This window comes from Maylandia zebra, linkage group LG17 (assembly GCF_041146795.1).
Source record: "Maylandia zebra isolate NMK-2024a linkage group LG17, Mzebra_GT3a, whole genome shotgun sequence".
In the NCBI taxonomy this organism is placed as follows: Eukaryota; Metazoa; Chordata; class Actinopteri; order Cichliformes; family Cichlidae; genus Maylandia; species Maylandia zebra.
The window spans coordinates 39,372,216-39,396,751 of record NC_135183.1 but is presented as its reverse complement, the minus strand read 5'-3'; the positions used below and the strand labels follow the sequence as shown (position 1 = coordinate 39,396,751).

At 46.1% G+C, this 24,536-nt stretch overlaps 1 protein-coding gene across 3 annotated transcripts in view; it reads right to left on the bottom strand.

Moving 5' to 3' along the window:
• Positions 1-24,159, bottom strand: part of dennd1b (DENN/MADD domain containing 1B) — a 93,405-nt gene extending 69,246 nt beyond the window's left edge. For 2 of the 3 annotated variants that reach the window (XM_004553763.5, XM_012919829.3), the window contains exons 1-3: positions 23,816-24,159; positions 23,266-23,330; positions 4,118-4,161 (exon numbers count right to left, since the gene is read on the bottom strand). In XM_004553763.5, the coding sequence (XP_004553820.3) occupies positions 4,118-4,161; positions 23,266-23,330; positions 23,816-23,832 (126 nt within the window). In that variant the 5' untranslated portion in view covers positions 23,833-24,159. The remainder of the gene's footprint in view (positions 1-4,117; positions 4,162-23,265; positions 23,331-23,815) is intronic. The other variant, XM_004553764.5, reaches the window with a different exon arrangement.
• Positions 24,160-24,536: the final 377 nt, after the last annotated feature.

The following is a 24,536-nucleotide window of genomic DNA, read 5'->3' as shown; positions in this document are numbered from 1 at the left end:
GATTTCTACATAGCGATGTATCAAAGCACAGATATTTCCTTAAAATCGAATTTGAACCGCAGCCTTGGCATAAATGAAAAACAGCATGTTTTACAGTCAACTCGATGCAGTTTGTAGCAGGAAGATCAAAGCTTCCTTATTACAGTAAAATGTGTGGAATAGCCACGGAGAGTTAACATCAACCTTAATAGTTAAAAGAAGGCCTTGCAGTAAAAACTATTCATAATTCAATATTTCCTTTATTTCTCTCTTGATATTATGCTGAACCCAGAGTGGATGAAAAAAAAAGATACTGCGTGTGTATAATTTGCAATTTCATGCAACAGTGGCTCATGAGGGGAAATATGAGAGAAGGATTGTGGAAACATGAAGGCTGATGAACCAGAGGGGAGCGTAAGGAGAGGACGGACAGATCTGTGTGCAGAGATGGAGATGATGTGACAGTCGCAACAAGACAGAAAAGAACATCATTACAAACACAAGATAAGACCACTCAGGAAATCGACTCAGCCGTGGATTTCCTGAGAGTAACAACAACTAGTTTCAGTTGCCACAATCATCTTCAGCAGGTATGAAACAGCCCGACACAAACCTTTAAGCATACGTGCAAATATCTATTATTAGTGAAAAAGGAAAACAATTCTCTTGATATCAAATGGTATGGATAACAGAAACACTCCCACTGGGGGGATGCTGGGTCAATTTGGATTTGTTTCGAAGTTACTAAAAATAAATCTGATTTTTCCAACCAATCGCTGTCCAGGTAAGTGGACTGGTGGAGATGCATCGACTCTGCTCTGCTCTGGGATCCTTGTCTCATCGTTTTTCCAGACTTACATAAATTTAAGTCTTAAACTTCTCGTTCCCCGAGATGATTCATGCGTTTCATTTTATGCAAAGCTTAAAGGGCTCGACTACGTGACTATTTGTTAAACTGGTTAACTGATTAAACAGAGTGAAAGTAAAAACAAGGAAATAAAACTGCAGCGTTTGAGATGGAAAACTGAGTTTTACACTCGAAAGCAGAGCAATTTGCAGAAGGGAGTGTCCGAGTGACTAACTTCACATTTTGAAATATGGTGGAGCTGCAGACAGTTTCTGCAAGTTGGTCCTCTGTTGGTGGAACTTGCTGAGTGTTTATCATATTATCCTCTGTTCTTTACACAGAAGTGGGCCTTCTATACCACACTGTGGTGTGTGTGTGTGTGTGTGTGTGTGTGTGTGTGTGTGTGTGTGTGTGTGTGTGTGTGTGTGTGTTTTCCACTACTTTGGGATGAGATCTGAGAGGAAACGGACAGATTTCCATCTGTCTGCTTCATTTGCAAAAAAGAAGAAAAAAAAAAGTCCTTCTTATGATTCAAATATATGCTTTAGCCACCTCTCTCTCCCCTCCCTCCCTTCCTCTCTCTCCCCTCCCTCCCTTCCTCTCTCTCCCCTCCCTCCCTTCCTCTCTCTCCCCTCCCTCTCTCTCTTCCATCTCTGCTTCTCTCTGTCCAAATGGCATCTGTGGATGACCAGGGCACAAGTCTCAGGGGTTGATAGAGAAATCGTGTTGGGGGGAGAGAAGGAGCGAGCACCTCTCGCTTCACATTTCCCTAGCACCACCCCGGCATGCCAGCCTGCAGTCTGTTCTCCTTTGAGCTTTCTATTCTACCACTGAACAGGAGAAAAAAATCAATTCATATTTCCATAATCCACACTCCTGTCTGTCTGCATGTCTTTGCCTCTCCCCCTCCTTCCATCCCACTCTCTCTCCCTCTCTCCCTCTTCCTCTCTCTACCCCTTCTCCCCTGGGGTAGACTAACCCCTCCACCCTGATCCTACGGCCTACAAATGTCATTACGCTGAGCAACAATAACGGCCTAAACAAAAGGAGGCCTCGCTCTGAGCTGCGAGCCCCTCTGCAGAGATCGCTGGCTGCTGCCGCCATATGCCGGCCAGCTCGGGCCACAGAAAGAGAGCGAGACTGTGGCTACAGAGGACTCCAGCCCTCAGAGCCACAAAGGAGGAAAGGAGCCTTAATCCTGGTAATGAGGCCCGTGAATACAGCCTTTATGTATACGGGGGAAAGGGCCAATCCCTCTGTACACAGCAGGCTAACTGGCCATCTTAAGGGCCATCTTATCCACACAAACGATCTGGTCGACAACAGAATGAAAGAAAAGCGAGGTTGCGGGGGGCTAAAAAGGACAGCCACGCTGGAGAGGATGCACGAGGCCCGCGTCAACACAAAAACCGTGTTGGCCCTATGTTTACGTCTTCATTTCAGTTCCCCCCCTTCGCTTCCATTTCCTGTTCTTCCCTCTGCAAGTGTGTAATTTCTTGCTCGCTCTCCCATTCCCTCACTGCCTTTACCTCGTACTCTGATAGCACGCTCTGGTTCTTGTGGGGCAGGCAGACATCGCCTGAAGCATCTTTCTACAACTCAGTTTATTTCTCAAAGTGGATCAGAGAGGCAGGAGAGCTGTTTAAACTCACTAGCTATGCTGCTGTGTTGAAGTCTATCGTAACCTTCGCCACATATTGGAGTCTATCAGCTACACGTCTGTTTATTCCCTCCTCTCAGCTGACAGGCTGCCCAAAGTCATCCGTCCAGCCATCCGGCTCCAGGATCTGCTCTGTGGTTGCTTTTAGCACCGAACACAATGTACAGCCCGTCCTGTCTTCTCTCTCTCAGCCTCCGCTCGCCGATGATGGGCACACGCACGTTGTTAAAGGCTGCGTTACTGTTTTGATCAAGTTGGGTTTAATAGAGAAAACACGACACCCCGCTGGGCTGCTGTGTTTTTCTGAGGGTAAAGAGACTTTTAAATGAAACGATATTTAATCCAGAGTTCACAATTTCCCCGTGAGAAGCTGAGAAAAGCTGTGACTAGCATTAGGAAGGTTTTCAGGAGCCCCCCCACACAGAAGCTGGTCATAGACATTATTAACACAATTCATCATATGGAACTGATTACCCTCTCACTGCGGCTACAGAAGGAGAAAGGAGAGAGACTTTGGGAACGATGGGATCGTTATACGTCAAGAGACTAGAAACGGATACCTCTGTGATGCAGAGGGACAGCTGCGAATCTGTTTGAATGGAACATGCACCTGTGTAATATGTAATATGTGTAAGTAAAACAAGGCGTTGTGTATTCTGGAATATGTGAACATATGTGAATGTGTTGGTTTCCCTTGCCCTCTTTAGTTCTGTAAGTAAATTAAGATGAAAATCAATAAAGAGAAAGTATTTTTTTAAAAAGGAAGGTTTTCAGGTCACGTTCACTCCCTCATTGGTTCTTATTTGAACCAATGAGGGAGTGATGAGGCTCGGGGACCGAAGGCGTCCCATGAGAGAGCGCGGCACTGCATTTTAACCAAAAACAACGTGTATTTAATGTGAACCTGTGGTTAATGTCTGCCATATAGCACTGGTGCATCCTTAGAGCGAACCCAGGATTGAGCGGCTGGACGTTTGGGCAGACTCAGACTTCAAACGGTTAAAGTTTGCAGCCCGTTCGAACCTGTGATCACCTGACTGCTTAACTTCATCGCACAAATGGTTTCCCCACGTTCTCTGCTTTGGTGAGAAACTCCATTAAAGTGAAGAAAAATAAATAAAGTCGGAGTATGATTTGGAATTTAAGTCGCACAAACTGGTAACAGACACCAACCCTCCGAGTGATTTGTATCAGAACGCTGAGCCAAAGAGCACAAAACAGATGTTTTATTTTTATTTCCGATTTCGAATGAACAATAAATGGAAACAAAAGGCAAACAGGAGGACAACGAGACACAGAGAGGAAAACAGAGGTGCGCATTCCTGTCACGGTTGCATGATAATTACTGATTCGTCAGTTATTGAAGACCTGCTCACTGCTTTTCATTACCAACAACAGACGTACAGTGAGACGGAGAGTAGGAGGGGAGAGAGAGAAGGAACGGTGGAGGTGGTGGTGGTAGGTTTTGGGGAAGGTTACCACAGGATGGCAGGGTGAGTGAGGGCATTAGGAAAAGGAAGGAAGGGAGATGTGAGAAGAGGAGGTGGTAGAGGTTGTCTGTAACATTGAACCAGGGGAAGATTTGGGGGGAGAGACAGACAGAGGAATGAAAAAGCAGAATGTGTTCCAACCTGGTCTGTGTGGTCCTGGGGGAAGCTCCACAGCACGGTTGGATCTAGAGGTAATTGACAGACAGCATTAATCAGCGGGTGAGAAACACACCGTCTTTGCTAGCTGCCTCAGAACACATACATATTAATGAGAGGGGTGGGGGCAAGGGTGGCTGCTGTGAGTCTGTGCACGCACGCACACATGCATACTCGCGCACACACACACACACACTCGCGCATGCACAGAGTGAGCAGCACACAGTGAAAGACAAGACACAGAGTGTCTCGGCTGCATGCGCTGTAAATATGCAAATCTATACTCTCGTTGTAGATATGAGTTTATATTACGCACCAAATCATGCACGTTTAAGCCGCAGTAACACGCACCCCAGTTTATTTGCTTAATTATTGCTACATTGATTCAAGCCTGGTGTTGCTGAGGAGATGTAAATCTTACACTAAAAGGTTTATTATTATTATTATTGTTGTTGTTATTATTCTGCAGCAGCGCTACATGAAACCCAGCACACTGCGATATCCATTTGTAGTAAACAACTTAAACAACACTGATGCTGACAGATTAGCCAAGGTGATTAACTGGTTTTGAATAAAGGAAATGAAATATGTGTGATACCCGTTTTATCAGCCAGTGATAAGAATACAGGAAGTAAGGCGTGTTCGGCGTAGAGAGCGCTTCTATGAAACACTCTGTGGTGCACTTCTGGCTTCTGATCAGACAAAATTCAACGTCTGGTGTTTTATGAGGAAAGCCTCAACATATCGCATCCTCGCTGCGCCAGATACAACCCGGTAAGTTAATAACAGACACGACAGACCAGCCAACAGTACTGCGATCATCCAGCAGTCGTATGTATTTAGCAAAGACAGAGCACAGAAACCATTTCCAGAATATCTGGATAGTGAATAAGGGCGTGTTTGGCACACGTGATAAAGAACCGCGTAATCGGCGCCTCGGCCGACGGTTGCCTCAGCGCGACCCACGAGCGTCCAAACTACACACGCTAGTTTCTCTCAGGCTTAATGCTTTGTGTTTGAAATGAAGCGATCACCCAGCCACAGCCAGAACACAGGGGTCTGTGGTAAACATGGCTTCCACAGCTCCAAGGTCACCCCGTGACCCTGGCAAGAACAGCGAGGGTTTGCACAGACAAGCTCACACATGCCAAGTTCACTGTCACGGCCGCAGAAAAAGGCCCACGGGCTCATAAACACCCCCCCGCCTCTATGTAAACAAAGCAGAACGATGAAAAAGTTCATGTGAAAGCAGCAAACCTCTCCAGAGTTCACCCGGTCTGAAACGCGAGGACGACTGAGCCCTCTAACAGAAAGCTGAATGCACTCGATGGACCTCGAGCCTAAAAATAACGCAGAGAAGAGAAGACGGCTGCTCGGATGAAGACGCTATGCAACACCACGAGTAGCTTTGTGGCTAACGCACCGGGCTGTCCGCGAGAGACAGGGGGACACAAAGGACCCACGGATGACGGGACGCAGCACAATCAATGATGGCTTACATAATCCTGTTGGATCATTTCATGGGCCCCATCCTGAAAAGACTGACAGAAAAAAAAAGAGCTCCAAGCTCTACGACCCCCCATCGCCCCGACAGTTCGGCCTATTTTATGCTTATTTACTGGGTGAGAGGATGGGAACTGCTGCTGGTGAACGATGCAGGACAGAGGAACCAGACGGCTTGTTCTGTACACCACCTCAAGTATTGATGAGGAGATATTCCAACCTATTCACCGTGCATGAAAACGGCCCCAATAACCTTTAAATCGGCCCCTTCGATCCAGGAAAAGTCCCTGCGTGCCTACCTGACATGTTCATTTTGAGTTTGGAGTCATGCCTCGAGCAGAGAGAGAGCGACTACACGCAAAGAAGACTTTTCTGGTGCAGCAGGAAGAACTTCTGAACATTATCAAACACCCTCCTTTATCATTCATGTGTCCTTCTCGTCTTTGCTCCAGGTGTTTCTTCTTTCGCCTCCATTCATTTTCTCCATCCCAGCGATTTCAGCTCTATTGCTGCTCCTTCCACACTCACCTCATTTCTCCCCCCTCATCCCACCCTCCCCAGTTCTGCACCCCCTTCTTTATTTTTCTCACCGTCTTGCAATCACATACCCCTCCCCTTCAGAACGTCCAGGGCGTGTGGTGGACGCAAGAGGGGGCCCGAAGGGGGTTAAGGCTGAAAGTTGAAGGTTACAGAGGTGAAGAGGACCCCCGCTGCTCCTCCAGGGGACACAAATGTCACTATGACAGATCCTGCACTGGTTTATCCTCCCTCCCCTCCTGCACACGTGCACACACAGTGAGAGCTCCGTGATACGTCTCATTCTGAAAAACACCTGAACTCTGCAAAGACCGCTCCAATTCATTTTCCTCTGAGAACGACGTGCAGAATGTTACTAGTTCAAACAACCTGTCGTATTGTTTATGACGTGATTTGCACGTGCACTCTCCTCTGTGGGTTTAGACTCTGGCTCCAGTATGATGTGGACGTCATACTTACATGTTTTCTGTTGCTAACAAGGACATAAACCACTTCCTGTGTCCAGCAGACAAGGCTAGCAGCAAGCTGGAGATACAGTGTGTGTGTATATGCATGTGCACATAGAATAATTAAAGGTAAAGGTGCTTATAGGGCACCTTTCTAGTCAATTTGACCAGTCAAATCAGTTTCTACTACAAGTCTTATTCATCACACACACACACAGCGTTTTTGTCCAACATCCAAATAGACACACTCACACCCTGATGGATGGATCTCTCAGTATCTTGCCCCAGCATACTTTAGCAGGCGGGCGCGTAAAGGGCTACGAACTTCTGACTGGTAGACGACCCCCACTCTCCCGTATCCCAAATGATGGGACACTCGTGCATTTGTAACTGGAAAAACTTCAGCGCCGTGGTCGAGGATACCTCTGAAACGTCCGTAAAACCAAGCTACTGCTTCCTGCTGTTTGCTTAGACATCCATCACGCACGGGTCTTTGGGCCCACGTGCATAACAGACTGATCTGATAGACATACACCTCTCCCATGTCAATCAAACTACAGCTGACAGATTCTATACAGAGCTGTTGCAGCCCAGATTAAAACAGGACATTTTAGCTAGAGTGACGAGGTGAAAACAACCTAGAGCATATTTCACCCCGGTGGGGTGTAAACAGATTCAGTGGGTGAGAATTGATTTGAAATCACCTATCGAGGGTTAGATTCCTCCATTCGCACCTGAGAAAATTGATGTGGGCAAACGTGGCGATGAGTGAGGGCTGACCACTGGTCTGTTTGCAAAGCGTGTGCGTGCTCTGTGTGCAAATGTGTACCGTGTGAGTAGATGCGTGTTTACAGATAGACAGCGAGCTCAGGAGTGAATATTTACAGTACACTAGCTTGTCCATTGATCCCTGAGGGCTTTGAGCATGGCTGAACTCCAACAGTCACAATGGGGGCAACAAGCCGGCAGCCCCTGAGCCGTGACACAGATACTGGTGAGATGAGGGCGGTGCTGGTTGATCAAAAATCGGTGTTTTGGCAATTTCTGAGACATCTGCCTTTGAAAGTCAGTGGAAAAATGGATTAATGGGGAAAGGGTGCTGGGGCGGCGTGCAGGGCGGTGGAGGAGAGTGGAGGAGGGAAGAGGTGGGTGCGTGGCCTAAAGGCCGTCCGCAGATGAAGCAATTTGCTCGTCACCCTTCGCTTTGCAGCTGACGGTTGGTCACTAGTGAACACGCCAGGCTCTGGTAACCATATTGAAATTTCCCACCTCGACATAAGTCAGTGAGCAGTCACCTCGATCCCTCACCCAACAGCTGATGAAGTTTAGTCCTAACCCACCAACTTTGCTGCTAAGGGCAGGATTTCACAGTTGCCACATTGCTGCTAGTGTTCACCAGCAGAACGATGTGGTTAAACAAAAATAGACCTGCAAGCAACAACGAGGAGGCCGAGAATTTCTGCAGGGCACGAAATCTAAACCGGACCCGTGAAAGCTTGCGAAGGCAGTCGACGTATCAGGTTTGGTGCCCTCGCGTCCTTTTTAGAAAGTTCACCATGAAATTTGGTGGATTGTAACTGACAAATCGTTTGGATTGTTAAAAAAGAACAAGAATCTGATTACATCTGTGAGGATTTATTTCGGTGCAGATTCCATAATGTTTATCCAGTTTTTACAGCTTCTGAATGCAACATAAATATGGTCAACATGACGAGTTGTTGTCATCCTTGGATTTTGCAAGATACAACAGGAAAAACAAGTACTGAACACCTCACCAGTTTTCCAGGTGAATCTACTTCTAAAGGTGCTGTTGACATGAAATTCTCACCAGAGAACGACCAATCCAGTCCACACATGCACAGAAATTATGTGTAATAATGAGAAACGAGACGGGGAGAAGTATTGAACACATGAAGAACGGGAGAAGCATAAAGGCAGGACGGTCACGACACCATGTGACATCTATCAGTAATTAGAGTCCTGCCACTTGGTGCAAATTAATATCAGCGGGTTCATTTACAGCTGATGGCAAATAAAATGTGTCATACAAGAAACATCTCATGATGGTTAAAACCAGTGAGCTCTCTCATCCGGCACTGGTTACAGAAGGATTTTCCCAGTGAGCAGTGTTGTGTAATCTGAAAGGACAAAGAGCATCATTTCACCGTAAAGAGTTGTCCAAGACTCAACCACCGAGGCCTGTGCGCACACTCACCACACAAGACTCCACTGCAGGAGACAAAGCACGTTGAGACGTGTTTGCTTACGACAATAAGCCAAGCCTGTGAAGTACTGGGAGAACGTCGTCACCTGAGACCAAAACTGAACTCTCCGGGTGCCGTAACACACACCACGTTTGGAGGTCAAAACACCAACAGGGTTGGAGGTGGGAACATCAGGATGTGGGGCTGTTTTTTAGCACGTGGCACCGACACGCTTCACATAACTGATGGAAGGATGAATAGAAAAACATGTACCAAGACATTCTTGATAAAAATCTGCTGCAAGGGTGACGTTTGAGCACGAGGGCGATCCCAAACACACGGCCAAGGAATCTCAACTGGATTCAGAGAAAGCAAATAAAGCTACTGGATGACCCAATTCAAACCTATGTAAGAACTAAAGGTCAAAGTTCATTGAAGACGCCCATGAAACCTTTATGTGGAAGGCTGGGCCAAAATCACACCTGAGTTTCTGCACACAGGAGGCGTCTCGGAGCATAGGAGGAGCATTAAAGCATGTTCAACACTGTTTTCTCTTTGTAATTTCTCATCATTGCACAAACCTTAACTTATGGACATCTATGACATTTAGACATTTGCACGTCTGGATTGGACGGTTTGTTACCAACATCTGATGAGAATTTTATGTCAACGGGGCCTTTAGAAATCGATTTACTTGGAAAAATGGTGAAGTGTTCAACACGTATTTTACCTGGTGTATGTCAGACACTAACAAAATGCCAATAAAGACAAAACACATTTCTGCAGCCGTCCATCAAATGAGTTATTAGTTTGGACAACCTCAGGAACAGGCGACGCGTCCGATACATAAACTCGTTTCTTCCCGTTTCACCGCCGATTTGATTTGAGAGTAAAAATCTGAATCTAGACCCAAGTTTTTTCAGTTTTGGTAAAGATATGAGATCAGCACAGTTCGACTGACTGGTTTTGGTCACTGGTGGAACAACGTAGGAGACAAACCAACAAACATGACGTGGTAACGCTACCTTTCCTCCGATATCTTTAAGTCTTTGTATAAATTTCTATCCGATACTTCTGGCACATTCAAGTAAGCAAAAAAAAGAAAAACGCTGGCATGTTCGACTTGGCATAAATCTACTGCTTCTTGGGATTTTCAAGTAGGCTAAAAAGAAGCTGTTGGCAGAGGATGTCATCCCTAACGCTGCTGGTTGGAAGAAAAAGTTGGCTCGTTACAGCAGCGTGTCAGAAACCTCTCGCTGCCCAGTGCAGCGTGGCAACTCGCTCGACTTCAAGTCATTTTGTCACCAAACTAAAAACAGGAAAATCCAACTCGCACGATGCTAAATAAAAACGAGTCTTTTCAAACTATTCGAAGAACCCCGACGACGATCGCGGTTTACGACTGCGCTGCAGAGGCGTGTGCGCGTTGTTCTATAGGATCGCCTCAACAACAGCAACCTGAATGCGCGGCTTTAAAACCGTTTTCAGCAAAAACCCTAAATCCAGTGTGAATACACATTTAGATGAAAGCCCCTATTTTATAATTCTCTATACTATGTGAATCAAACACAGACTCGCAGCCCTCGTGGCCATCCACTGTTCTAAAGGCATAAGAAATGCACTTTTTTCACCTTATTCCACGAACGACTGTGTGTTGCGAGTGAATAGGGGGCCTGTTTGTTAAGAGAGGCCAAATCCCATATGGTGAACAGCAGCTCCTCTGGTGAGAAGAGAATCTGCGAAAGCCACCGGCAGCCCCTCTCCTCCATCCGAGCTCCAGAGATGAAGGGATGCAGCGCCTGCCTCTCCTTGTTCCTCCTTTCTCCCACTCCCTTTGCCTCCCTTTCTTGGCCAGGGGTTAAACTGCTGCACTCTAACCTCCTTGGCAATGATTTCATTCATTTCAGTTTCTCTCACTCACTCTCATCTCTGAGAGATTTATTTCACAGTGTGCAGTGGATTAGGCCCCCCTCGTATGCCCCTGGACAAAAGCATTGTTTTAGCGCCGGCCCGTTCGCTGTAACTGGAGGAAGCCGCCGCTACCCGGCGTCCACAATATGGCCATTGTGGACACGGGGCTAGAGGGACCCTGCCTCCGAGGCCGTCTAGACTTTGAGCCTGGGCCGAGTGGAGAAACGGGGAGAAAATCCCATCAGGCAGTGGAGTGAAAGTTAACTAAGGTAACCTGCTGTGAACCTGATGAAGATGTCAAGCCAACATATGGCAAAAAATGTCTATTGTCAGAACGGGGAGCTTTCTTCCCTCTGAGGGAGGGTACGGTAGGAGGAGACGAAGGGCGGCTAAAGAAAACCGGGGATGGGAAGGGGCTATGCAACCTAAAGAAAGGAATAACTGCGGTGGTCATCGTTTTACTTCTGGATCAGTAGTCTTTTTCTGGCCGGGAGGAGGCCCAACCCCTCCGCGCGCAATTAAAGGCGTAAGCAGATTAACTGGCATCTTTCAAAGGCCAGCAGAAAGAAAAACACTCGCAGGCGCTTTAAACTGTTTTTCCCTTTTTGCCCATCCAGGCTTACATTTCATGCCGATTTAGCGAGCGGAGGTTCGGAAAGAGAAACTTCTTAAACTATGATATGGTTCTTAGGTGTTCTAACACCGATTGGTCACACCGTGTTGGTACACGATTAAATTAAAACCTGACGCCGCAACACAAAACACCATATAATCGCTCCGCTGCGTGGCACCGTTGATCTAGATTGGCTCCATAAATAGGTCTTGATGATATTTAATTCCAATGCTTCAAATCTGAATAAACAAAAGGAGAAAAGAAGAAAAAAACCCTCTAAGGTAGAGCCTGCTTTACCAGCCAAAAAGCCCAACTGGCAGGCTTCACATGCGAGAGATGTTGGCCTCGGGGATTTCGAAGCCATCTCTACAGCTACATCTGAAGAAGATAAACAACAGTCTCAGCTGGAAGGAGAAGAAAGAAAGCGCTGCATGGAGATGATGTGACCCTATTAATGCCACATTAGTTGTTCTGTCTTTCCAGCTATGAGAGGAAAATGCTTCAGTGGGATGTGCAGAGAGAGAGAGCGAGGGAGAGAAGTGAAAGCGATACTGTCTCCAGGCTAGTTGGGATGCAACCCAATTTCACAGCTTCACGAATGAGTGGCACAGCATATGGATGCAACCTTTGTGACAGCCTCTGTGTATCACCACGTATCAGCGTTGATATTCCCAGTCAGATTCCATACTGGTCCAACATTATGTCAAACGCTGGCTCCGCATGACTGCATCTTCAGCGCAACACCAGCGTGTTTGTCGGGAGGAGGCGGGTGTTAGCCTCCTAAGCTAAGAAGAAAAAAACAAACTGGCGTCTCCCAGGACAGACTCTCTAAACCTCCTGCTCGACGTGCACAACAATGAAACCGATGATGGCAATAAAAATCCCTAAAATCTGAGATATAACCTGGAATCCAAGTTATGACCTAGATTTGTCTCTGTGATACTGAAGCAGACGACAGAGTTTTGATTACAGCAGCACAAGTTTAAGGTGAGGATCTCGCCGCCTGGCTGCCGGCTGATTGGTTGGAAAAACCCAACATATCTGCACATAGTCACGGATTTCCTTCCATATGGTCCAACCATCTGCCTCAGTCAACAGCATCTATAAAAGCAATGTAAACGAACAACTCTATTATTAGGCTAATATGCATAAAAACAAGAGCACACCGAGGTGCAACTTTGGTCATTTTTTCCTCTTTTATTCCACAAATCTTGTTGAAACTGCCGGAAAACGTTTGTAAAAGACACTTTGTTGCAAAGCAGAATTTGCTGGGTCACGTGACCGATAACGTATACGGTTTAGGAAAAGCTGCTGCTCGGGGTCATTGTCAGACAGTCGGATACTTGGGAGAGAGTTCCTTTTCTTTTCTCTGAGGTGGCGGCAACAGCATCAGAGGAAACGCTGTGCAGAACAGCAGCTCCTTGAGATGCGGAGGGGATCGATCTCTGTTAATGTCATATGGCACAGCACCCAGAGGCAGCCGCGTGGTACTGATGACAGTGTAAAGCCTTGCCTTTGGCGGCTACATGCTCGGTGCTGCCGAGCTGTGATTTGAAGTTCACATGTAAAGGCTGGCAGACAGACAGCTCTCAGTCAGGCAGTCAGTCAGTCTTTCCACAGGGATGACAATATAGCTGTTAAAAGCATACGATAGCTCCTAATCTCCAACACATTCACGGGGATCTCGGTGCTCTGCAGGACTGATGGACAAAGTACTGACAGAAACACACACACACACTTCTCAGAAATGTAATTGGCTTCTGCAGAAAAGTGCGCACCACGTTTTGCAGAACAACAACTTATAAGGGGAACACACCACGTCCTGCAGAACGCCATCTCTAAAAATAAAGGTAAATAACAGCTTGCATTACCTTTGCTGCAATAAAACATTTTCAATCACACATCACCGTGTAAGCATCCTGTTATTTAAGAAAAAAAATCATCTTACTCACTTAATCATTCTTCAAATATTTTCTCTGAGCAAACAGAACAATGAGTCAGCAAAACTTCCTCCAGAACAAACTCGCACCAAAGCCCAACATTTATCAATAGGCTTCATATCAAAGTAAAACCACTGTGTCGATACGAAAACAAAGGCCCAGTGGCTAAATGATGATTTGCAATGATAAATGGTCTCAGACATCCACACTGACCTATATTTTCTGTCCTGAAAAAATAGGCCAGAACCCAAATTAAGGGCCAGCAGGGGCGACTCCATGGATGTAAACGCCATCGTCTTCAGAGTAATTGTGGGGTGTTAGGCAACATCGGAGCAGCCTTGGGTGGAGAGACGTAGCCTGAGGGCAAAGCTGCTGGCATGTAAATAGTGAGAATAGAAGCTGAGATGACAGCACAGACAGTTTTATTTGGCATTAGACACCAAATTAAGGTCTAAAGGACAACAGCCTGGATGTCAGGATACCAGTGCTCACATCACGTCAGTAAGTAGGCTGATTTCCTTAATTGCCGGGGGAAACATTTCTATCTTCACTTTACGTGGCTCTATGTGGCATCAGCCCAGTGAGATTTCACCTTTTGCAAATTTGTGGTCGTTTCCACAGTTTTCCTGTCTTTTTTTTGTTTTCTTGTTTTTTTTTCACAAACAGGACCGACCTCTGAGAAGCAGAGAGCGGTCGGCTTTTTTGTTTTTAAATCAAAAACATTCACATGTACACCTCACACAAAGTGGTGTATCGTTTAACACGGTTGGTAACCATGTTACTCGCCTCGTTCCCGCTGCACACGATACAGGAAGCGGGCCAATTCATGCAGTCATGAAACGTGACTCAACCCCTAATCCTTTTAAAACCCCGTCACCGCCGTGCTCTACATGACAGGCGCAAAAGTCCACGTATTTCCCAGCACAACTTTTTTCCTTGATGAAGTCTAATTTGCAGACCAGGTCAGATTCAAACTCTCTGCAACACTGAAACAGGGTCTGTGCTAATCCTGTTCATCGGTGGGCTAAAGTAGGCCACGCTGGTATTACACGCATACGGACCAGCCAATCATTATTCTTTCAGTCTGAATAATTGGTTGTGTGTGTGTGTGTGTGCGTGCGTGCGCATGTTTGTACCATCTGCTGCTCTGCACATACACACTCCTGCCCATCAGCTGAGTTTAGCAGCAGGAAACAAGCCACCAACACTTCTTAAGCTGCAAGTGGAGGTAATGTCATGAAACTCTTCTGCTTTCATCAAATTCATTTTAAATTATTGATCCATCCCTGCTTTCTCCCACTTTTCTTCTCCCCTCCTGTGGAAGGGGAGAAAGTCTAAAAATAGCCGGTGAGTGTCGGTGCCTAGAAGTCTTTCCATGTTCTCCCAGTCTGGCAGCGTGAGTGAATTCAGACGAGCCTCCTGCAGCTCCCACAGCCGCTGCGTCTCATCTCATGCACAGCCTCGCACATCCGTACCGATGTGCATACGCATGCACGGCCGTACGTGCGCGGGGCACACGCTATACATTTAAAACACGTACCTGCTATCACGCAGTCTCTCACACACACACAGAACTGTTTGCCCTCGGAGCTCGAGTGCTGTGTCAGTCCGTCGGAGAGCTCAGCGAGCAACCCCCCCAAAGATTCCCACCTCTCCGTTTATAAACCACCGCCATCAGCATAATTCTTCCTCACATACCTGCCTGCCACACCCTGTCTCAGTTTGCCCCAGTTCTTCACACTTTAGCCAAAAAGACTCTATTTTAAAGAAACAGCAGTTAAGATGATGCATGGATCGGTGCCACAGCATCACCGTCAGTCCGGTGAAAACAAGAGACGACAGAAAGAAAAGGACTGAAACTTTTTAATGACCGCAAAAGCAACAGTGTGATCTCACTGAAAGCTGAGAACAACACCTTTACAACACGTGGGCTTGAGTGAATGAGCAGAGAATAACCACAGTTTGGCCTCCACACGAGGAGGCCTCAGCGTCCTGCTGCCACACCAGCAACATCGGATTAACAAAAGCACACCAAAGGGGTTATTTTTTTCTTTTTGAAGATAATGTTCAGTTTTCCTCCCATAAAACCTGAAGTGTAATATTCATAGGTCACGATCACAGCCAAAACCACTTACCCCCACCAAACACAGATACTTCTGCTTTGGCAATCCATTGGTGTTGTGACCTGGGGAGCAATTATGGGAAAAATTCAAAAAGAGCTGGAAGCAGGGCATGACATCGCGGCTGAGCGACAAACGACTCCAGAGCAAAGCAGCGGAGCGCCGACCAAAACTGTGCAGCCTCTGTTGTCATCTATAACCAGAAATCTAAATGCAAACGAGTTTTACCGACACGTTGCAGCTCACTGTGTATCAGTGTTGTTGTGGAGACCTGGGATAAAAACCACGAAGACATCCTTTCATATCCAAACTGCTTATTCTTAGTTTTTGTTACTACATACGCCTCTATTCCATCCAGCTTAATGACGATGCTGTAAAACAGATAAACACTCGTGCACCTGTTACTGCTGCTAATATAATAAAGAACAGGGTGCATCACAACCAGCACCAACTTCAACCTGAACAGCTCGATAAAGTCCGGACAGCAGGAAGTCGAGGGACTCGCGCCATGCAAAACTGGGGTTTAGTGTCATACCTGAGCATACGTGCAGGGGCCAGGGATCGAACGACTAACCCTGTGATTAGCGGACAACACGCGTTAACACCCGAGCCGCTGCCAGCAGGAAACGGATAAAAGATAACAAAGAGTTTGAATATTCTGTGTAAAAAGAGCCAATTTACCAAAGTCATGAGGGTGAGACGAGAGAGAAAGGGAGAAAGGCTGAGAGATAAACAAAGTGTGAGACCCTAGGGTCCTCTCAGGAGTGCGAGTGGAGGAGTGTGGGCTCTCTAATGATCAATCAACACCCTGCTTGCTGCCATGGCATCTGTTAGTACTCCAATGGCCTCCCGTCTGAGTGTGAGCCCGCTGCAAACTCGACACACAGCTGGTATCCAATCAAACTTCACAACTCGCAGAGCCCGGGTCAAGGAGCAATTCTGACATTTTGTCGAATGTCAGTGTTCAACCTTTTCTAAAAGTTCGACCACACGGGAGTTTGGCTCTGTGAATATCGAAGGGTGGAAATGGGAAGGAGTGAAAGGCAAAGGAACGAAATGAACGTTATAGCGCTGCTCGAGGGCGCTACAGCGCAGAGAGAGGCGGACCGATGACTAACAGGGGACGCTGTGAGACCTTCGCATCTCAGCGAAAAAGTTCCCAGTATGTAGAATAAAACTAACTTTTCATAATTGGACAAAGTAAAGTCATCAGGCTGCACGCTACACCTTACTTTCTTAAAAACCCTCCCAGAGTCCTCCTGCAGCAGATTTTAACACTGGCAGGAAGCTATGCCGAACACTGAAACCTGTCACTTATCTCAGACAAAAGGAGACACTTGCTCAAAGGTATACAACTGACAGGCACAAACACGGCATGGAAACAAGATCACAAAAAGTGCTTTCATCCATCCTCCAAGGGCAGAGGATCTCATGCTTCACACATTGCTCAAGACGTCAGTCTATCGGCAGGTTTTTGGGAAACAGTCGCGAATATTCATTCATAAATTCACTGACAATTTGGAGGCCGCAGTTTTTGAACTGTGGAAACAGTGCAGACAGAAAATAGGTTGTAGTTTATCGAACAGAGTAAACAGGACCGCGTTTCAAAATAAAAGACCTCCGTGCATCGTTCAATCTTTCCTCTGTTTCATTTTAAACAGTAAATCGTTCCCTTAATTGCAGCATGAATGTTGCTGTAAAACTGATATGCTGATCTATTAAGTTTATTGCTTTGTTAGTGGGAACAATCTGGCTGGAGGGAGCGGGCGAGGACAGGTAGCATCTGTCCCCACCTACTGCCTTGGCAGCATTAGCGTCATCTGCTAGCTTTGGCAGCATCTTGGAAGCACATCAATATGGCTTTATGTAGCCAGGGCCGCTAGTAGCTAGCATGCCAGTCACGCTCTTAGGCAACGCCTGCTCACAGCCTGAGCATCCACAGAGCAGCGAGCCAACAGAGCTAAGCGGAACTGAGCTGAGGCTGAACAGGGAGGCCAGGTCTCCGTGGACCAGGACCAGTATCTGTCATCTATCCACACATCCAAGCGTTGAGCCAAGTCCTGCGAACACTGCCATCATTGTCAGCTTTCTGTCTCCTTTTGCTAAACAGCGCTTCTGTTGGGGAATGCTGAGGCTCTTTAGATTTACTGATGCATTTGTGAAGGAGACTGACAGTTGAAGCATCTTTGATTTTTTAAGATAATTTCACTCGTAGGGCAGTGGACTACCCCGACGAACTACTGCAAACAGGCAAATAAAGGAAAAGAAAAACAAGCCCACCCTCGGGATTAATAACTGGGAGCCAGTCCAACAGGACACACTGGAAACACTGGCAGAGTTAATTATTCTAAATGACATGCTTTAAGCGCCACACTTACAAATTAGCGCCATTCTTCTTCTTTACACGCAGACGTGATGTAAATTGCAGTGAGTCAGACTTTAGGGCGCAGGAGAGGTCAGGTATCGATAGCAACAAAGCCTGTGACGTTCACGGCGACTAAATGGCTGCGCTGGCCGAGCATCACAGATCCTTGTAGTTATAACTGATCTCTGTGAGCACAACAGAGGCATGAGCCCAGCGCACATCTAGACTGGTCTGCTGCCAGCTGAACAACAAAGTGACAAAATGTATTGACCCGCGTTGCCTTTGCATTATCTTTCACGATGCTTAGGCACGCCAATTTTAGGCAGCTTCCTGAATCATATTTCCAGCTTAATACCCGATCAATCATCAGAGACTTGCTAAACAACAAAGTGTATGTCACAGAAAGGACATTTGCCATTTTTAAGCACAAAAATGGGAGATTAATTAGCTTTTTTAAAACTGCAGTTTATCAAACTGTCTTCTTGCTCTTTATTTATTTAGCAGAAAGCTACACAACATTCAAACAATTAAAAATAACAAATGGGCCTACACTACACCCCCTTCCTTGAAGGGACACTTTTTAATCCCACATTGGCAACCACAGGTAGGCATGGGAGGCTTTACGCATAATAGCTAATGAAACATTGTTTGTGTGGAGCCTACAAGCCCAACAACAGGCACGATCAAACAGTATGTGCAGTATTTTTGGCCTTTCTGAGTCAATATGTTAGGTTTGGATTCATTCAATTCAGTTTTATTTTTCCCAAATCAAATCACAACAACAGTCGCCATAAGGCGCTTTATATTATAAGGTAGACCCTACAATAATACATACAGAGAAAACCCAACAATCACATGACCCCCTATGAGCAGCACTTTGGCGACAGTGGGAAGGAAAAACTCCCTTTTAACAGGAAGAAACCTCCGGCAGAACCAGGCTCAGGGAGGGGCGGGGCCATCTGCCATCTTTGAGATTAAGCTGTGTGGGAGGTCTCACATACTGGTAGCAAACAAGGCAAGTTGACTATTAAGTACAGATGTCACTAGAACTTATGCTCAGGGCATCAAAAACTCTAAAAATGCAACGACACTTGTTCTTCTTTGGTATCATAAACAGCATAAGCACAGAGGCAGAGCGAGTGGCGTAAAACTACAAGTGTTGTAGTCCGTCCTTACATGCAGACAGAGAACCACAAGAACAGGAAAAACTACAAGCAGCACAACATAAACTACAGCTGAGGAAGTCCAAGGGGTGATGATCAATTTGCAAAAGGTAATATGCAACTAACACTACTGTGCTTTGAAATACAGCCAATCTAGCAGCGCTCATAACACACCTGCATTAATATCGGTTCAATGAATTCACCCCATGAGTCACCTCAACCAATCACAGCAGATGGCCCCGCCCCTCCCTGAGCCTTGAATTAATTTAATTGAGAGTCTGTTCATTTCACAGTAATAACATCTAAAGTATTATTCTTCTAATGTCAGGTCACCATATTTATTTCTGAGAAAGCTTGCGCCGCTGTTGTGAAACCAGCTTTTGTTCCATCGGCTGAAATGTTTGCAATGGCAACGTTAACGCTTATGCTAACACAGCGTAACAGTGCGACATTAGCCGGCTACATGGCAACCATCCTAACATCTCATCAACATAACATGAAGTCAACACTTTAAATAAATGATCTGCCAGCATGTCAGTGTTTTACAATGTGCTTTTACTTTAGGAGCTTATATTTAAGTACACAGGATGATCATTTTGTTTTGGTATTGAATGGGTAAGTATGTTGTACTGGTACTGGACCCAAGCTTCTGGTATCGTGACATCCCTGCTATTAACTATAGATTACCAATACTTTAATTCTGGTGTATTGATCAAACCCACTTTATGGAAACAGGGGTCTGAATCTCGGTGTGCTTCAAACAGACGTTAAGTGTTAAACATGACAGCTACACACAAGTCAAACGTAATTACTGGCTTTCACTAAAGCAATACATGCACTAGTAAGAACACTGTTGTTCCTAAATAAGCCCGTCCACAGCATTAATGTTCAAGAAACGAAGAGCCCGCACCACAAAAATGTGCTTACAGATGACAGATGATGTCCGAGTACTTCCCCCTGAAATGCCAAACCTGCTATTATTGTTTCTGTAACGATCTCCGACCCGTGTTGTTGAAACTGCAATAGACTGATCTTTCAAAACTTAAAAGGAATAACAACAGGAAGGAAGTGAAAGTCATTATTAGCAGTCACAGAAGGGAAGCATCTGACAGACGAGACTTTGTTAGATGGACTCAGTCAGATGCTGGCGAGTCAGAGTTAACGACCAGCTGACCTAATCTGGTATCATTTGGTTCGGGTTCTCTTGGAGGGAACACTTAAACAAATCCTAATTCATGCTTACAGTGAATAAACCCCACAAATGACCACATAAACCAGAAGCAGCACACGGCTTCAGTGAACTGGTTAATGGAAAAGTTGCAGGTTGGTTACTTAGGTTTGTCCCATTAACACAATTCATTAAGGTTTAACCCTTTATGTGCACTGCACTGCTGATTCAGACGAAGGTTTTCTAAGTCGATGCCTTTGAGCCATCAAAGCTGTTACAGTGCTGGTCACTTATATTCAGAACTAACGACGTCACACAGATCTCAAATGTCAGCCTTTGTGTCGGGCAAAAATAATTAGCTGCCAACTAATAAATGTTTATTCTGCACAAATGTACACTGAGGAAAGTCATCATGAGACAACTAAAGACAGGTTAAGCTTTTCTTTAAGCGTGTGGGTGTTGGCTTTTTGCACAGTGCTGACTGCAGGAGGTGTGAAACACAGTTAACACAGGAAGTTTGAGGGTCGACACACTGACCAACTATCAAAAGGTCTGAGCTAATTTTACCTGCACTTTGAAACATGACCGAAAGCAACAAAAGGATGCTGCTTTTAACACTGCAGGGGTAACGCTGCCGCACATGGATCTGGTTTCAACCTGCAGGACCAGGATGTGGTGAAAAGTGGCACAACAGTGATGCAGCATCAGCAAAACTCACACAGGCTCTTTGCTCACTCAAAGGAGACTCCTCCTCAGTCGCCTGAAAGCATTTGAGTTGAAACCAAACTGCTGGAAGAGGGCGTGCACACAACAAGTGAAATCCAGCCAAAAAATCCGTCTAAAATTAAACTTGTATTCCCTAAACTGTGGAGGAGATGTGAGAACAGCACAAGGAAACTTAAACCCTCCTCCACTTCTGCAAACGCTCGCACGTTCTACATCATGTTGCTATGACAATTTAATTATAGTCTATCATGACTGCATTTTTGTTTATGTGTCTATGTGAGGCAGTTGGAAGATTATGTGTGAATGTGAAGTGGCACTCTTTGGCAAAGTACCTAATACTCGGTTGCAGGGAAAACAGCTCTAGCTTGTGGCGAGCGAGCATGTTGGTTTCACAGCGCGGCCAGAGCCCGTTTGTTGTGAGTCACAGCATTAACTCATTCAGCTCCAGAGGAAGGAGAATCGCATATGTCAGGGCTTCTCGCATGAATACATATAGAATAGTGACGCGCCGGTAAAACAATAGACCGCTCTGACAGCTGTAACCTTTGCGAAGTGTTTTGTTTCACGCTCGCTTCACCGAAAGCCAAGTCAAAGAAAGGGAAATTGGTGAGAATCAGAGGAGAAATGACTCATTCCTCATACGGTCGTCTGAAACTGCTTCTTTTAAAAAGAAACATAAAACCACCGCAAACACGAGTCCCGCCTGGCAGACAGGACACATTAACGTCACGGCGACTCCTCCAACGGGGGCCGTTCTCATGTCGTACCAGACCTCAGCACAGTATCTACGTCTCATCGAAGCCGCGGCGTGCACACGCAGCTCCGTGGCTCCACTCCAGAGAGCAGGGGGTCCGGATATGAGTCCAACCCCAGATCATGTGGAGAGGAAGTCGGTTATTACAGAGCGTGCTAGTGGTTTATGAGTTTGGTTTTAAAATCCAATATGAGAATTTGATCCAAGGGCAACTTTCGGTCTGCTCTGGTCAGCTCGGCGGCTGCACACGTGAACCATCCAATAGCACCTCTTTCAAGTCAGCACCGAGCAGCAGACCAAGACAGCTGGCCTAACATGTAGCTACAATACGCTTAAGTGATAGCCGACTTATGAGCAACACTGGATATGGATGTGAAGCACGGGTTACTCGATTTCCCATATTCAGAAAAAGGTAGAAACCGATGTTGTTCTTCAGCGGCTGCAGTCGTTTCCCAGGATAGTCCCACTACAGGAATGTCTGACCGCTGCAGAGGGCCGAACAGTTAATGCAGCCTGCTGACCCAAGCACCATCTTTCTCCAAACAATCCTCGCGGGGTCACGGTTGCCAGAAAAATGTCTACATTGGTGAACTCGTGCTCAGGCAAATCTGTCAAATAAATGAAGACTGTACGACGCTAACAGTACGATATTACAGCTGCTAACAGCTACTCCCAGTTTCACTTTTACAGCCAAACCGGGTCATGACCTCCTCTCGTCCTTAGGATCTTGACAGACTAAACTCTGAATCACATAAAACCAAAACCATAATGAGCACCCTCATTGTTCGAGTCTGGACTCATGCAGGAGTGAAGTCCTGTGGTGCCTGCTGTTGCTCCAGTGTATTTACAAACTACCCCATCACACACGCCGTCCTTTCTGCGTTACAATTACTGGTGTTACAAACTGAGAAAAAACGTCTATATCAGAAAGCACAAGATGACTTTGTCACATGTCGGTGAAATGACCATGAATTCTCATTTTCCAGCTAAGGTCGTCTCTTTGCACGAGCCCACACACTTTCTCTAATTTCTTGTTCCATCATCCCACAGTATCTGTTACTTCACAAGAGTCTGCACATTTGACTCTCGCAAGAGGCCTTAGGGTCAGCACGAGACGCAGGGATCCAACGATTAGCAGACAGGACTGGAACAGTTTAAAGGCTACAGAGTCAGAAAAAAGGAATCTGCAAGTGAAAGAAGACTATTGAGGAAGACCCTAAAAGCAAACTTTCACTTCCATTTATGTACTTAGTGACAGAGCTGGGGGAAACTGCACTCAGATAAAATGCAGTATACCTGAGCTTCATTGGAGCAGTACACATGTGCATCCTGCATGCGTTTATTAAGTTAGGAAATCAAAAGGCATACTCGTCCTCTCAGTTGCTGGAAACCAAAAATGCTTCTTTCTTACAGAAATGAGCCAGAGATTCACGGGCATTTTGGTACAGACACGTGTTAAAACTGAATGGTTTAAGGTCAGAAGTTGTCCACGAAATGCCACGTCAGGCTTTCATTAACTGAGCAGAAAGGGAACAAATAAGTAAGCAGTTCATTTATGTTGTTAAACAGGAAATTAACAGGCTGATAATTTGATCACAGCTCTATGAATCACGCACAACATTAAAGTTTTATAAATAAGTTGTGCGCACACAGGCTGAAAGTTATAAATGGAAGATCACCTACCCTCATTTTCAGATGTTGGACACGCCACCTGTACAACCAGATCAAATGTTCTTTCTGGATTCTCCCTGAAAAGAATGAAACAGTGTTTACTGAGAGCTGAGGGGGAATAAAAGCAGGTGTTACATCCACAAGCTCGGGCACAAAGTGCGCACAGCCGCTGGGTCGCATTCCAGTGCACAGGTATGCAGGTGTACCCACTTGTGCCATCGGAGCTTTGGATTGAAAGAAAGACGGGCTCTTTGATCTCTAACGTTATCGAGCTCAGGTCACGGGACACGGCTTGTTCACGGCACCAAGCGACCGGTGTCCGTCTGCTCGGCTAGCGGAGCTGCTAATTGGTGGTCAGCTAGCAGACACGCCGACAGACTGACCCAAATGCGGAGCAGCCAGCTGGCCTCGCTGTTAAAGCCACTGCTGGAGATGATGGCTCAAATTACGCCAGACATTCCTTCGCATTTACGCACGCAGCTCCCGTTTAGCGTTATTCAAGCACGCGTTAGCCTTTAGCATAGAAGCGACAGCAGAGAGGACAAACACTCGGAGCTCTTACTTTATCCTGCTGTCCATGGTCTAGTTACAACATCGCGACAGCTCCGTGCTGTCGGGGGGCTTTGCTCTGAGGGCTGTCCGACAGTATTTCCACCTCGTCCTTCTTTCAGCCTCAGCCCGTCTCTGCTTCGCGTTTATCGGACACTGTTCGGAAGGTGCCGCGTCCGCATGCCTGGAGGTGCGATATCGTGGCAGTCGGTGCCGTCTTTCCTGCCGCTTATGTGGCCTAAATCCACGATTCAGCGCCTCCGCGGCTATTTCCCACAACAAACACCATCCAGGAAGTGCTGTCAAAGATTTGGTGACGTCAGCGCGTCCGACGAGCACCTTGGCTGCTGCAGTGAGCGGCTGCTGCTCGTCTGCCCGCCGGCGGCTCCCTGCACTTACGCTGAGTAACAAGCGCGATGCGCACAGCAGGCCTGAGCCGTGTGATTCACGGTTTTGGTATTTTTTTCATTATTGTTATTATTTTTAAACGGCTTTCCCCACGAGACTGTGTTATTAGTTCAATATCTATGGCAGCAGTAGCTTCAGTGCGGCCCTGGGAGCCGCTGAGGGGGCTAAAAGTAGGAAAACAACTGATTTTGTCCAACAAACACGGATATAAGCTACAAATAGTCTTTGTTTTATTTCTAACTAAATGAGCGTAAAGATTTTTAAAAAGTCTTCAGTACCTTAAGATAATGAAAACAGTGAAATAGTCCAAGTTAAACACACACATG